The sequence below is a fragment of the Centruroides vittatus genome, unplaced genomic scaffold (genome assembly GCF_030686945.1).
Source record: "Centruroides vittatus isolate TY-2023 unplaced genomic scaffold, ASM3068694v2 contig_272, whole genome shotgun sequence".
Taxonomy (NCBI): domain Eukaryota; kingdom Metazoa; phylum Arthropoda; class Arachnida; order Scorpiones; family Buthidae; genus Centruroides; species Centruroides vittatus.
In genome coordinates this window covers 512,364-526,510 of record NW_027121732.1, presented here as the reverse complement: position 1 = coordinate 526,510, position 14,147 = coordinate 512,364, and the positions used below count along the sequence as shown (strand labels likewise).

Below are 14,147 nucleotides of genomic sequence, written 5' to 3'. Positions count from 1 at the left end.
AATACAGTTAATCTGCTATTCTGCCTCTTTTAAAATAAGAAGACAAAGCTTGATTTTCTGATCCATATGGATTTGTGAGTGTTTAGATCAATTAAGTTAGTTCTCAACCATTGAACAAGAAAGAATGATTTAGCTACCAGAAAATTCTATCAATTTTTATTCTTGGAATCACTTTGCAAGGATGGTAAAAATCACAAATTCTCAAAAATACTTAAAATTAGAAGTGATGTAGAGTTGCTATGAAAAAAATATGCCAGATTTGGACTTTATTAGGAAACAATGAATTTTCATATAGACGTTGAAGAGTATTAAATGCTAGTTGCTATGCTGTGTTCTACGTAAATAATTCAATATATAAAATAATTATTTGACAAAGGACAAATCAAATATCTAATTTATAAATTCATTTCCAAGTTAGCTGACCTGAAAAAAATTAACAATAAAAATCTGAACAAATAGGGTTAGAGAAAAATTCCAAAATATAGTAGTAACAAAACAATTATCAAAGAACTTTTATTAACACAAAAGTAAAGTCAAAACTTTGTCAGAAAACAAAATTACTTTTAATTTTGGTTAGGTTAAGTTAATAGTCTTAAACATGTGAAATTAACTTCCATGAATTGGTACAAAAGAACAGCCTTACAAGAAATGTTTTATTTGAACCTTTGTAACACAAATCAAAACTTTGTCATAATACTGTGATTAGAAACTTGACATCATCTTATCATTGCATTCATTTGTCTCTTAATAGTCACCTATCCATTTACATTTACTTACATTGTTTTAATAGGAAAGTGATACTAGTAATAATAAAATTTACTTTATATCATGCTATCATTTATCTATAAATTTTTTATAACGTACTCAATTCTTATGTTGCTAAAATTGTAAAAAAAGAGAAAAATAAATTATATTTAATATACAAAATTCACTTGATCCAGTAATACATCTGAGTGATGACACATTCCAAAGAATGTTTCTGGTAAGTTAAAATTTAAGTTCGTTTTACAGGAATGTAAAGTCTTCTTCTGTAATAAACAGTATTCCCAAATGTAAAAGCTAAAGAAATAATAAGTAAAAATAAAATAAGATCTGGCTATATCTCTCTAAACCCTTAGATATTCAGTGGAAAAATAAAATTGAATATATCTGCAGAGTCAGTTGAAAGCAAGTACTGAAGTAACCTAACATCGTTGCATCATAAACTTCCACTACTCTGTTTGATTAGGCTGATGCAATATTCTTGAGCTATACTAGCTTCCTTATATTATTATATAACAAAAATATACTTTAATTTATATTATTAATTTTCAAACTGAATATTTAAAACATATTTAATGTATTTTAGTTGAAGTTACAAGCATGTCACCAATTAGTATCCCTTATAACAATGAAGCCGAGAAAGTAACTGTGAATTTTCAAGGAAATTATTTTCCAGATAGGCCTATAATATGTTTTATTAATGGAAAAGGTAATTTGGTTTTCATTTCTAACTATCATCTAATTTCTGATCAATTTCTAATACCTGCATAAATGTATGTGTAACATTTATCCTTATTAAATAATAAGTTAAATATTATTGTAAATATATTTTTTAATATAAATACTTTTAATCATAATTTTGATTATTTTTAATTAAGCTTAAAATATCTATCTTAATAGAGTTGTAAACTAAAAAACTCTTGATCTAAATTACACATATACAGAAAACATTGAATTGAATTTATTTGGCATTTATGTACATTTCTGAATATGCTGAATAAAAACCACAAACTATTTGGAAAAGGAATAAAGATAGTTTTTAAGTATCTGTATTTTATTTACAGTATAAGGAAAAAATGAAATATCAAAATATAACATTGTTAATTATAAAAATGATCCTTAGATTTCTATTTTGTGATATTTCCTCAAATATTTAAAAAAATTACTTTATTAAAATTTAATTATTTATAATTAAAGTTGTTAATAGATAGCATAAATTATATACATCAAAATTATACTTGAGATATATATGATAGAGTTTTTGTTAGCCTACTAAGACAAACATTCTACAAACCAAACATGCAGTAGATGTAGGAAAATTAATTTATTTACACGTGATATAATTATAATTCAATCAAGTGTGATAACCGACAGTGAATGACAAGTGAGGATTAACAAACACACTTTGTTAATTTATAAACTATACTTTTATTCGCTACAATATCGGGTTTTTTGTACACTGGATCCCAATGTGTAGTCGGTGAAATTACAAAATCCGGAATACATAAAACAATACTATTAATATTACAAGTATCCTTATATCTATACTTAATCTACTTACAAACTAGAAGAAGGAAAGAAGAGAGAATATAAGTACAGAATAAGGGGAAGGTGGAAATACCCGGGTTCCTGCTCTGGGTGCTCTGGGATACTGGGTGGGGTTACTGATGTCTCCGATCATCCACTCTTATCAACGAGGCTTTCCTTGGCTCTTTCTTTAATCTATTTTAGTAGATTTCTATTGTTCACTTTGTCGATAATCTAATGCTGAATCAGTTCCACAAAATTGGCAGATCGGTAAGAAGTTCTTTGCCTACTTTAACAGACTAGATGGCTTCTCTGCCTTGACCTCACTCGTCGAGCCTCAATTCCTATCTTCCGTTGTTCCGCTTTAGAGCCTGCTCTCCTCGACCTTCCTCGTCGAGAGCCGAGATCCCTTCTCCCCGTTCTTTCTTCTCCTTTCTTTTATTACTTTGTTTTTAACAATGTTGTTTTTCACGTCGGAGGCATCACTCCCCACCAGGTAGTAAAGTAATTAAATAGTAAAGTAATTAAGAAGGAAGTCTTTTTAGTCAATAGGAAAGGGAAAAAAAAGAAATCTTAAGCCTAACTTAAATTTATAGAATTATTAATTACAAAAATATACATTAATATGGCCAACGGCCACACAAGGATGGTAGCTCTAGAATGGTTTCGCCAGCAGAAACCTTAGACCCAATCATCGGTGGAAATTACAAAACAAAAAAATGACCACAACACACAGAATCCAATACAATACACACAAATAATTTTCTTGAAACAAACTGTTATTACTAATTTATACCGATAAAGGAAATAGAAGGTAGGAAGTGAGAAATTTTGAAGATTGCAGATATGTTAGGAAAGAATACCCAGTCAGTTCCAATAGCCAGTCACACATTTGGACTTGTTAAACTGAAACACCAACTCTAACACACTAACTTTAGCCTGGGGATTTCAAAGTTTCCATTCTAAGTTCTGACTTCACCTGTCTACTTGGATACTGAACACTGTTTGTTGTCCTCTCGTTTTGAGCACCATCTCAAAAGTGACCTTCCTTTGCTTCGTATCTCTTGGGTAAACTTGTATATGATATGTTGGTAAATTCTAGGAAGTGACCCTTGCCTCCAAGAAAAAAGAATTAAGAGAATTAGAAAGTTTTAGAAGGGAGAAAGAACAAAGAACAGGGAAAAAGTGTACAAAGAACAAAAGGACAAAAACATACAATATGGTGAACTGCTACATAGTGTTACATATTCTTGTAGAACTAAATTTTACCTATAATCGTTTGAATAATTCAAATGATATGCAATTGAACTATACATAGATATAGTCCAATTATCAGCTTCTTGAACAAGACTACAAACTCAGTTCTGCCTGATAAAATTTCAGTTCTCAGTTCACTTAATAAAACACTTCTATTAAGTCAAAGGTAACAATGAAAATAGACCTTCACTCCACAAATTAGCAGACAATAAATTTCTTGTTAATAAAAATAACAATCGAAAAATAAAGTATTCAGCAATATTAAATTACAAAATAAAATTAAAGTAAAATTTGCTGTAATTTTATTTTTTATTTTATTTTAGAATTATCAAGTGTTACATTAATTTGCAATTACCTGTATATTAAAAGTGATAATTAAATAGATTTTTATTAACTATCACAAAACAATAAGAAAATATATTTAATTTTTATAATTTTTATTTTAGATTGGCCAAAATCATTGAAAAAAATAACCGGTGGAAAATATTGGTGTGAAATACCTTTACCTAAAACATCTCAGAATGTGACTATTGTTCCATCATTTAATGGAATTCACGAATTAAATGAACAATTTCCCTTTAGTTTTGTTTCACCACAGCTTCAATTTGCACAAGGAACTTCAATGTCCGAAGATAGTAAGATTTATTTATATTTTATTATTATTTATTTTAATCCAAATATTAACAGAAACTTGAAAAGGTTATCCAATAAATTGTTACTGTACAAATATAGTTTAAAATTATACATCAGTAGTATTTTCGGTTAATGTTACCATAGGTGACAAGATGGCGGCTCGTCTCTGATTCCGGCAAGGAAACAGTGGGGACGCACGTTCTAACCTAACCTAACCTATTCTAATAAATTACCATAATTATTAGTACAGTAGAGCGTCGAAAATTGGAACGTCGGTAATTGAAATGGCCGGAAACTAGAACGATTTTCAGTCGGACTGTGTCGTGCTGAATCAAACGTTTTTCATACTAAATTTACTTCTAAAGTATAATTTTCATGTTTTTTATATTCTTCAATATATTTATTTTGTTTGTACAAAATAAAGAAATAATTTTTAACGATACGATAGCCTCGATTATTATTATAAAAATTTTCGTTAGGCTTAAAATCGACTAAAATTCAACACGAAGCGACACGCAATGGAGAAAAATTCAACAGGAAGCGATACGCAACAAAGAAAAATTTGAACATCGGACAGGTTAATATATTTTTTCGTACATAATCGAAAATTGGAAAAAATCACTACTTGGAACGACCCCAGTCCCCAATTGGTTCCAGTTATCGACGCTCTACTGTAATGAAATTATTAGAATAGGTTAGAACGTGCGTCTCCACTGTTTCTCTTCTATTTGCTGGAATCAGAGATGAGCCGCCATTTTGGAACCATAGGTAACATTAACCGTATTTTCTAATATTTTTATTTTTAAATTTCAATAAACTGTTCTTTGAAAATTTAGAGTATTCTGTACTTAAATTTTGTCTGAAAGTGCTAGAGAGTAACTTTTAAATAAAGATGAACTCCGGTAAAAAGTTTGTTTTTATTTATTTATTTTTTAAAGAACTTTGAGTTGGTTTAAAATAAATTATTCTGGATTTGTTTTCATTCAGTTTCATTAGAAAAAATAAATAAAAATTTTTCAGATTTTGTATAACTTAATTTATTAAAAATACAAAACAAAAAATATCTGATGTGTTTTCTATATATAAGTTTAATCTAATTTTTTAGAAACGGCAATAATAATCACTTTTGATCGACCAGTTGATGTATGCGAACTTAAAACTTGCTCAGATGTACTAACTGAAGAAACATTGAAAAGTTTAGAGAAAAATATTAAATGTGACTGGCCAACTAAACAACAACTTGTTATCAAAATGTCAACTCCCATCCAATGTAATTTTTAAACTTTTTGTATACTTTATTAAATTTTTCTGTACGATATTTGTGTATATTGAATTGAAATGTTCAATAAAAATAATTAATATTTTTTCCAAGATAACAGGTTCAGAGTTTCTTTCAAACCAGATGTGCTTAGAGAAGATAAACAAAAAGTTGCAGAGTACAAAACAAATGACTTGGTAATTAGATTCTTTTTAATCTAATGCTTAATAATTGTTAAATGCTACATTATTCTATTACACTGTTCTAAGGTTAGATTTAACGGTTTAAGAACTGTTTTATGCATATCTATGTTTCAAATGAAACAAACTTCTGTTCTATATGAGAACATTATATAATCCAAGTTATTTGTAACTACCTACGACAGATTGAGACTTATTAATTCAGAGAATCTAAAGGAAATAGAAGCAGTTGCATTATCTGAGGGTAAAATATTAATTAATATGAAGGTACAAAATAATATAGTATAAATATGAGAAATCACAACTTTTCAGCATTTTTTTTGAGAGAACATGCATACTCCTAATACACAACATTCATTAGCTTTGTTTTGATCTACTACATCAGATATGTATGACTTATTGTCATTGTTAAACCTATTATTTTAAGTATTTCCATACTAACGACTTTAAATTTATAGTTCAGTGTATGAGGACTATTTGGAAATTAACCTCTGGTAGACAATGAAAAACATAAGAATAAAGACAAACTGTTTTTTATACAAAAGATATGTATATGTCTCAGCTACTTCTCAACATAAGTTCTACTGGAAATCAGATATTTGATGTAATGTGACATCATTTTCTGCATTCCTTCACCAAAGAAGTTTGCCACCTGAGAGTTCAACCATTCTCAAATGCCATGCATCAGTTCCTCACTGGATTCAAATCGTCGCATCTCCAACCATACTTTCTTTTTGGGAACAAATGAAAGTCATTTGGTGTAAATTGGGGCTCTAGGCAGGGTGATGAAATAACTCTCATTGAAACTGTTGGAGCAATGCCTATATGTGTGTGGCTGTATGTGGGTATACATTGTCTTGGACAAGAACCATGCATAAAGACAAAATGTCTTGCCTCCTGTTCTGAATCATTATTCTTATACCTGTAAAGTAACATTAATCCCAGGCAGTTGCACACTCAAGATTTAATCTTGGAGAGCCAAGTTAAACGAAAAAATTTTTTAATGCAAATTCAATAAAATTTCCACCTTATGTGAATACTAATTTATAAGTAATATAGAAATAGAACACATGACACAATATAAATAAAAAAATAAGTTTTAATTAGGAAAACATTTTTGGAAAATTTACTAGTGTTTCTTTTTGTTTTACTTTGGGGGTGACATGCCCCTTGACCAGTGGTGCCCCTGGGGGCACCACTGGTCCCAGGCTCCATAAATGCTGTCAGCAACACTCCCGTAAGACTCAGAAAAAACTGCAGCCATTGTCTTTTTGCTAGATAATGATTGCTTGAATTTATTGGTTTATTCAGCAAGGTCATGTGCATTCATTTCTTTGATTATTCCTTTGTCTCCATGCTCATGAACTGAATCCATGTTTCACTGACTGTTACAGTATTGTCCAGAAAAGTGTTGCTCTCTGTCAAGTCATAGAAACAACATGAAACTTTTTGTAATTGAATAGTTCTCAATGTTTTCATTCAAATACTCTCATCTTTAATTACAATAATTATGGATTAATTTGGATTAAGCCTATTAATTAAGATTTTTTTTAATGTATTAAAGTGATTTTGCTAAATAAAATGAACAAACCTGATTTATCTAGTGAAATAAAAAAGGAAAAAAAAGGATTAAAATCTGTTCAAAATGGAAACTTGACAACAGTGGCACGTTTAGAAATAGGTGACCCTAGGCCAGAATATGCAAGTGTTTCTAAATCATATAGTACGTTGATAATTTAAGGAATTATCATACATTTCTGTATGATAAGTCCTTAAATTATGAATGTATTATTACATGATTTAGAAACATTAATATTTAGTTCTACCTTGCAAGTCAAATGCATTAAGTAGTCTTTTACATGATATTAATTGTAATAACTTTTAAATTTTTTACAGAGTGTAGATGTTGATGTTAAGCCACAAAGTCAAATGACGCCAGCACTTATTATTTCCGGTCCACAAAGAATTCCAAAATGTGGTACATTTTCTCTTATTGGCCATTTCTCAAATTCTGGAGAGCAATGTTTTTACAGATGGAGAGTGTGGCGTTCTGATAGAAACTATGTAAATTCTAAAATATCAGAAATAGTATCAAGTAAGAAAATATTTATATTTTGAGATTATATATATAATCTCAAAATACTAATTTTTATAATTTATTTTTTTATATTTAAACATATGGATCCAAATTAATTACTTTCATTTATTAAGTTATATATTTCAAGTGCGAAGTACGTTCTGGCTGTTCGTTTAGTATTTGAAATTAAGTTATTGTTTTATGATTTCAGATACCCAAACTGCAACGTTAACTTTAAATGTAGAAGGACTTGAGTTTGATGTAGACTATACGTTTGAACTTTCTGTATCAACTGAAAGTCAAATATCGGCAAGTAAGACCCACACACTTAGAAAAAAAAATTACGACAGCCCAATTGTGACAGTTATCTCAAATCCAGTGCCGACTTTACCAGTTCGGTCTGATCAAATGTAAGTGAAATTTTTTACAAATTTAACACTATTTATATTTACAATTAAAATTTTTATATAACGTATTTTAATTCATATTCTGTTAGGATTCTGCTAAATGCAATGGTTACTCTTCCAGAGTGTGTAACTAAATTAGGTCAGATATATATGTTATGGTCTATTGACAACCCAAAAATTAAATTTGATTTTGGTTCTATCGCTTCTCCTATATACAGGATAAAGCCAAATACTTTGCCAGGTAGTTTTATTTTAAATTTAAAATTTCTTTTTAAGAAATAAATCTAATAAAGTAGTATTTGTCTTCTTTTTTTTTAAATAGGAGATACAACAGTCACATTTACAGTTAAAGCATTCTTGGGTTCAGCAATAAATGAAAGTTCAGAATCTAGTGTTACCTTTAGAATTGCACCAGCTCAATTAAAAGCTAATATAGAAGGTCAGAAAATTTTTATTCTTCAAAATGTGATATTAATATTTACAATTATTGTAAGAGATAATAAGAAAATTACATTTATATAATATAATTATTTTATTTCAAAAAATTTTGTAATATATGAAAAACTTTATGTTAATTTTCTTTTAAAACAGATTTTCAAATTATTTCATATAAATATGTTTAAATCTTAATTATAAAGTTAAAATTTGAAAGAAATATTTAGCATAATGTAATTAATATTTGAAAATTTTTCAGTTATCAGTATCAAATGTTTCAGTTTGTTTTTACTACATTTAATTTACATTTTAATCTTTAATTATAAGTAGAATTAATGCTTTATTTCCAAACAGCATTACAAAATTTTGGTAATATAAACATAAAGAATGAAGCTCATTAATGAGTCTGGGGGTTGAGTCCAGTGTTGCTTGGGCAAAAAGTAACAACAGCAAAGATTAAGATTATTAGATTATTTCGTACTTCTAATCTTCTACTATATTATATTATAGTATTTGATTTACAAAGGTTATCTTACCAGTGGCATGCCATCCATGGAAGCTGTAGAAGTGCCACTTTTTGTGTATTTTCTAAAATAATTAGATATTGTGCAATTATTTTCATATTTTAATGTACTTTGAATTAATTAAAATTAATATTTTATTATAATTGCATTATGTATCTTACAAACAAATATACATCAAGCGAAACCTGATAGCATAAGCAAATACACCAACAACTGCCGTAAACAGTGCCAAATTTATTTCTAATCTATAAACATATATCCAAAATTTAGCCCGATTATTTACGGCAGTTGTTGGTGTATTCGATTATATATCTTATTACAAATTTCTATACTACATGTGAAAAAACATGATAAGATTGCTATAGTATATTCAAATATAAATTTGTATATATATATTCCCAATGGAAGCGCTATATTGTCAAATGTGGGATAGCTTCCACGGCAAAAATATTTGAATGGTGTAAAGCAGCCAGATTATATGCATTTGCACATGCACTTTACAGAGCACCAACCTCTCACAGTTTAGCTCCTGGATGCTACACACCAAAATATCGTATAATGCTTCCAATGATTCTATCCAGGGCTGCACAGCTTCCCTATCATCAAATGTCACTGCACGCCACTATATCTTACGTAAGAGTTTATCACATCGAGTGCCCAATCTAACACATTTTAAAAATTCTTTAGATTGTGTACAGTAAAGGAATAAAGCATTTTAAAAATGTGTTAGATTGATCATTCAGTGTGATAAACCCTTACGTAAGATAACCTTTATAGTTATATAGCTGATCTTACTTGTGTTCACTGGGTGCAAGAATTAGGTCCCTTCTCTTCCGAGGCTAATTAGAGAATTTTTAGATGGGTCTAAAAATATATTCGATTTTCCGCAAAAACGCAAAAAACTGCATCTAAAATAGTACAGTAGAAGTTGAAATTCTTTAAAGTAATTCTTAATTTTCTCCCTCTCCCCCACGGGGAAATTTCCAAAAATCCCTTCTTAACGTGCATTCTCTTGGTACAAGTGTAAGGTCGCTGACAGGGGCGGTGGATCCGTTAATCCCGTGTCAGGATGAACCTAAGGGACGTTTGCATGCGGGTGTGGCGGAGGAGGCAAATGATGACAAGAAGTGTTTTACATAAGGAAACCTGTTTATTGGATAACATATATGCTTACATCCACAATTGACAGTCCACTTCTCTACAGTCCTTCGGAGTGGCGAGGATTTCCCTTCCGTCGAAGCCTGGGGCGGACGAGATGAGATCGCTGGACAGCTGCTGGCAGAGGTGCTGAGGCGTCCTACGTTGTTGGCGGTGACACAACACAACACAGATCACGGCTCTTTGCAGGATGCGGAGGAGACTCTCCCTGATCTTGGAGATTCCGATTTTTATAGTTTTTCGCTTGCTATTCCAATTTCTGATTGGCCCCTCATCCCCTTTCCTGTTTTCCGATTGGTCTCTCCTTTGTTTCTAGGCAAAACATAGGACGACTCGGGTCATGGGAAAGGTCCAATTCGGGGTGTCCATCTAGTGCCTTTTTGACCATTGTGTTCGGAGATTGTTGATAAATTTACAAGACTCAAACTCATAATTTAGCCCATTAATTGCGATTTCTGTCATCTAGGAACTTTTACGATTCAAGCGCGATGTTTTTCTATCTATTAAAACTGTCCCCCCTTCCGAAGTTGTCTTCTTAGATCGACTATTTATGAGCACTCAAGTCAGAATTTCATCTATTTATGAGCTTTTGTGTCATAATTCTACCCTTCCGTTTGACATAGACGGATCATTTTTAACACATGTTTTGGCACGTGTTCCGACACTCGTTGTTTACATTTTGCGTCGCGATGTCTAGATCAAGAGTTTTTTTCTTTTTCTCTCTCTCTCTTTTCTATATAATCTATTGTTATGATTTAAATGCAAGAATTTCATGATTTATGGACCTCGTCTGCAACCTCACACAAGTGTACAAAATTTCAACTTTCAACTCCTAACCATTTGGTCTCTGCACTTTATTATTATTATTATCAACATCATCGTTGTCATCGTCGTCAACTCATAATTGATTATATTATTAGTTCTTTTTACACAGTTTTCATGTAATCACTTTATTCAAACTTAACACATTTGTAGATAGTCTTCTGCTTAACTTTTTCTACTTATTCCTGTACTTAATGAATATCAATGCTTGTCCACTGTAACTGATCATTATCTTCATGCATTCTAAGAAATTTATTTTCTCTTATTCACTCAATAGTCATTCTCTAAAATTATTAATCTTATTTTTCTTTAGTAGAATGAATAGTGTTATGAATTCCCTTGAATCTTATAACATTAGCTATTACATGTTCATATTTCAGTACATCAGATCTTTAAACAATACCAAGTACTGTTTTTCTAGAAATCATAAGTTAAGAATGGATGGAAACATTTAGGGCAAACTGTGGATGGTTTTAACAGTTTTGTATTGTTGAAGATTCAACCTGTATAATCGGTGTATCAGTGGTGAGGCATCGAATGTGCATGTAGAAGCAGTGAGAAATTTCTTGACCAGTTTGATGAAAATATTGAGAAAGGCTGTTACTGTTTGGAACAAATCTTTAATGTAGATAAAACTGTATGTTTTGGAAAAAAAATGCCTGAAAGGTCTTACACACACAAAGAAGCTAAAAAAAATGTCCAGTTGGAGGCTTTTAAATGCTTACTTTTTTATGAATGAACTTTAATTTTTTTAAACATTACAGTAGAGCATCGATTATCCGACTTAATTGAGGACTGGGGTTGGTCGGATAACTGAAAAGTCAGATAACCGAAAAGTATGAAAAAATACATTATTAGTATAGTGTATTAGGCCTGGTTTAAATACTAGCCTCCCTTTCATAGTCGAGCCAGTGCTGCCAGCTGTGGCTTTATTAAACCTTATTTATTTTCTTTTCTTTACTTTCCTTATACTATCTTCCTGTAGTAACAATTTTACTTCTGTTTTCTGTTTACTTAACCACGCGGTAGTTAGTCGACACATGTGGCTTGGACGGTAATAAAAACAAAAAGGGTGTGACACCGAGGGGTCGAGGGGTTACGTCAGAGGAGATAGGAGGACGGGAGCAAGAAGGAGGAAGATTTTTCGGAGAGAGAGAAAAGCGGGACGAACAGGAACAAAGAAAATTATTAAGGAACGGATCCGAGGTTTTTTTTTTATTTATTACCGCCAGTCACCCCTTCGAACCAATTTTCATTCTTATAATTTCTGTATAATTCTCTTCCACCTTATCTTTCTCTAGGGCCCTGTACTTAGTTAAGCTAGATTTAAGTTAGAATAGGTTCTTTGTCTTGTCGGCATGCGGGGACAAATTGATGACATTGTTATGCGCAGTCCCAAATGTATTTGTATTAGTAGTTAGTAAGTGTGTGTAATCGTTTCTTTGTAAATTATTTGTGTTCACTGGAATTAATAAACCTTTTTTTTAATTTTATCAAAGCCGAGCGACTCTCAGGGTCTTGTTATTCCATATACTCGGCTAACACAGCTAAAACATGCAAAAATTTAACAAAAAATAATAATAAAGTAGCCAAGACATAACCAAATATGTGTAGCGGCCACATCACTAGCGGACATTTGAATTTGCCGACTAGAATGCGGTCGGTTAATCGGGGGGGTCGGATAATTGATGCTCTACTGTATTTTTATAATTTTTGCTGATTGTGTTTTTATGTTTTATAATATATAAGAGATGCAAATGAAAGCAAAGTTATCAAGTTAGAGTTTCCTTTAGATAATTTCTTTATCAAGAATAAATAAAACAATTAAGGTCCTTGTTTATCAACCAATTCACTTAACAATCAAGTCATAAGAGTGGTACATGGTTGTTAAATGAGGAGTACAGGCACTCTTCATTTAACAACCGAGTTGCTTTTTTTTAATTTTGTCTTTAGTTATGATAAAAATTTCGTATTTTTTATATATAATAAAATATTGATCTTGTTTTTGTTTAGGCAATTCAAAGCTGACTGTTGGGACAGAAAATGGAGTAATTGAACTAGACGGTTCTAAAAGTGAAACACCCGTAGGCGTACCTGCTGATTATTATTGGAGTTGTGAAGATGAAGTAAATATATTTATATTATATTATAAATGCTGAAAACTTTGTGAATAAACGTACAACTGAATTCTTTAAAATAATTATTTTTCTGTGTTATTAGTTACCAAATGTTACTATACACATTAAAATATACATTTATACATAAATCATTAAAAATAAAAAAATAAATCTTTTGTTAATTTAAGAGTAAAATGAAATAGCAAAGATTAATAAATGATTTATAAATTTAAAATACGGATAGTTGTGTAATTATCTGTTTGAAACTTTAAATGAATTTGAATTGTATCAAAATTTAATTTAATTATCATATTCAAATTAAATTAGTCAACTCAAATTCATTAATTATTAAGATGTATGATAGACAATGACATAATTATATATTACTTAATTCTTAAATTGTAAAAGTTTGTTTTATTGGTGTATGGTGTAAGATATGCATGTGGTGAGTGATTCAACAAGAGAATATAACACACATATGTGTTTATTTACTTTACAGGATTCTTTTACTATTCTGACACTCCTTGTTCTTTCTCTATTAACCTTCTCTACATATAATTCCGGCAGATACTCGGGTAGAATCGTTAAGCAACTTCGCGACAAAAGAATATTCACCGCGGTACAAAATAAGGAATTACAACTAAATACTTAAAATTACTTATACAAATAAAGAAAAAAGAGAAGAAAAGATAGACAATAGGATAGTTGGATATATGATGATAGAAAAGAATGGGTACCCAAAGTGTCGATGATCTTGGAATGATGGTGGCACTTGCTAGATTATTAACTTTTCGGGTTGTTGATTGAGGACGTCTATCTGATTCTCTCAATAAGCTTCTCGAGGTTTCTATATCGGGATATATTTCGGATTTTTTCTTGAAAGCCAGCTTAGGCTTGTCATCTTCTTTGTTCTCCAGTCGATGCCAGAACGACCTGGAGGCCTTCACAACACGTCCTATCTCTCCAACGT

General features: G+C 30.6%; 1 protein-coding gene across 1 annotated transcript in view; it reads left to right on the top strand.

Annotated features, from left to right (window-relative positions):
• The window catches only part of LOC136971803 (uncharacterized), a 63,391-nt gene that overhangs the window by 28,095 nt on the left and 21,149 nt on the right, over window positions 1-14,147 (top strand). Inside the window, exons 8-16 of the mRNA XM_067266303.1 lie at window positions 1,349-1,471; window positions 3,993-4,181; window positions 5,285-5,449; window positions 5,552-5,634; window positions 7,534-7,732; window positions 7,926-8,124; window positions 8,211-8,362; window positions 8,444-8,560; window positions 13,074-13,186. Coding sequence (XP_067122404.1) covers window positions 1,349-1,471; window positions 3,993-4,181; window positions 5,285-5,449; window positions 5,552-5,634; window positions 7,534-7,732; window positions 7,926-8,124; window positions 8,211-8,362; window positions 8,444-8,560; window positions 13,074-13,186 — 1,340 coding nt within the window. The remainder of the gene's footprint in view (window positions 1-1,348; window positions 1,472-3,992; window positions 4,182-5,284; window positions 5,450-5,551; window positions 5,635-7,533; window positions 7,733-7,925; window positions 8,125-8,210; window positions 8,363-8,443; window positions 8,561-13,073; window positions 13,187-14,147) is intronic.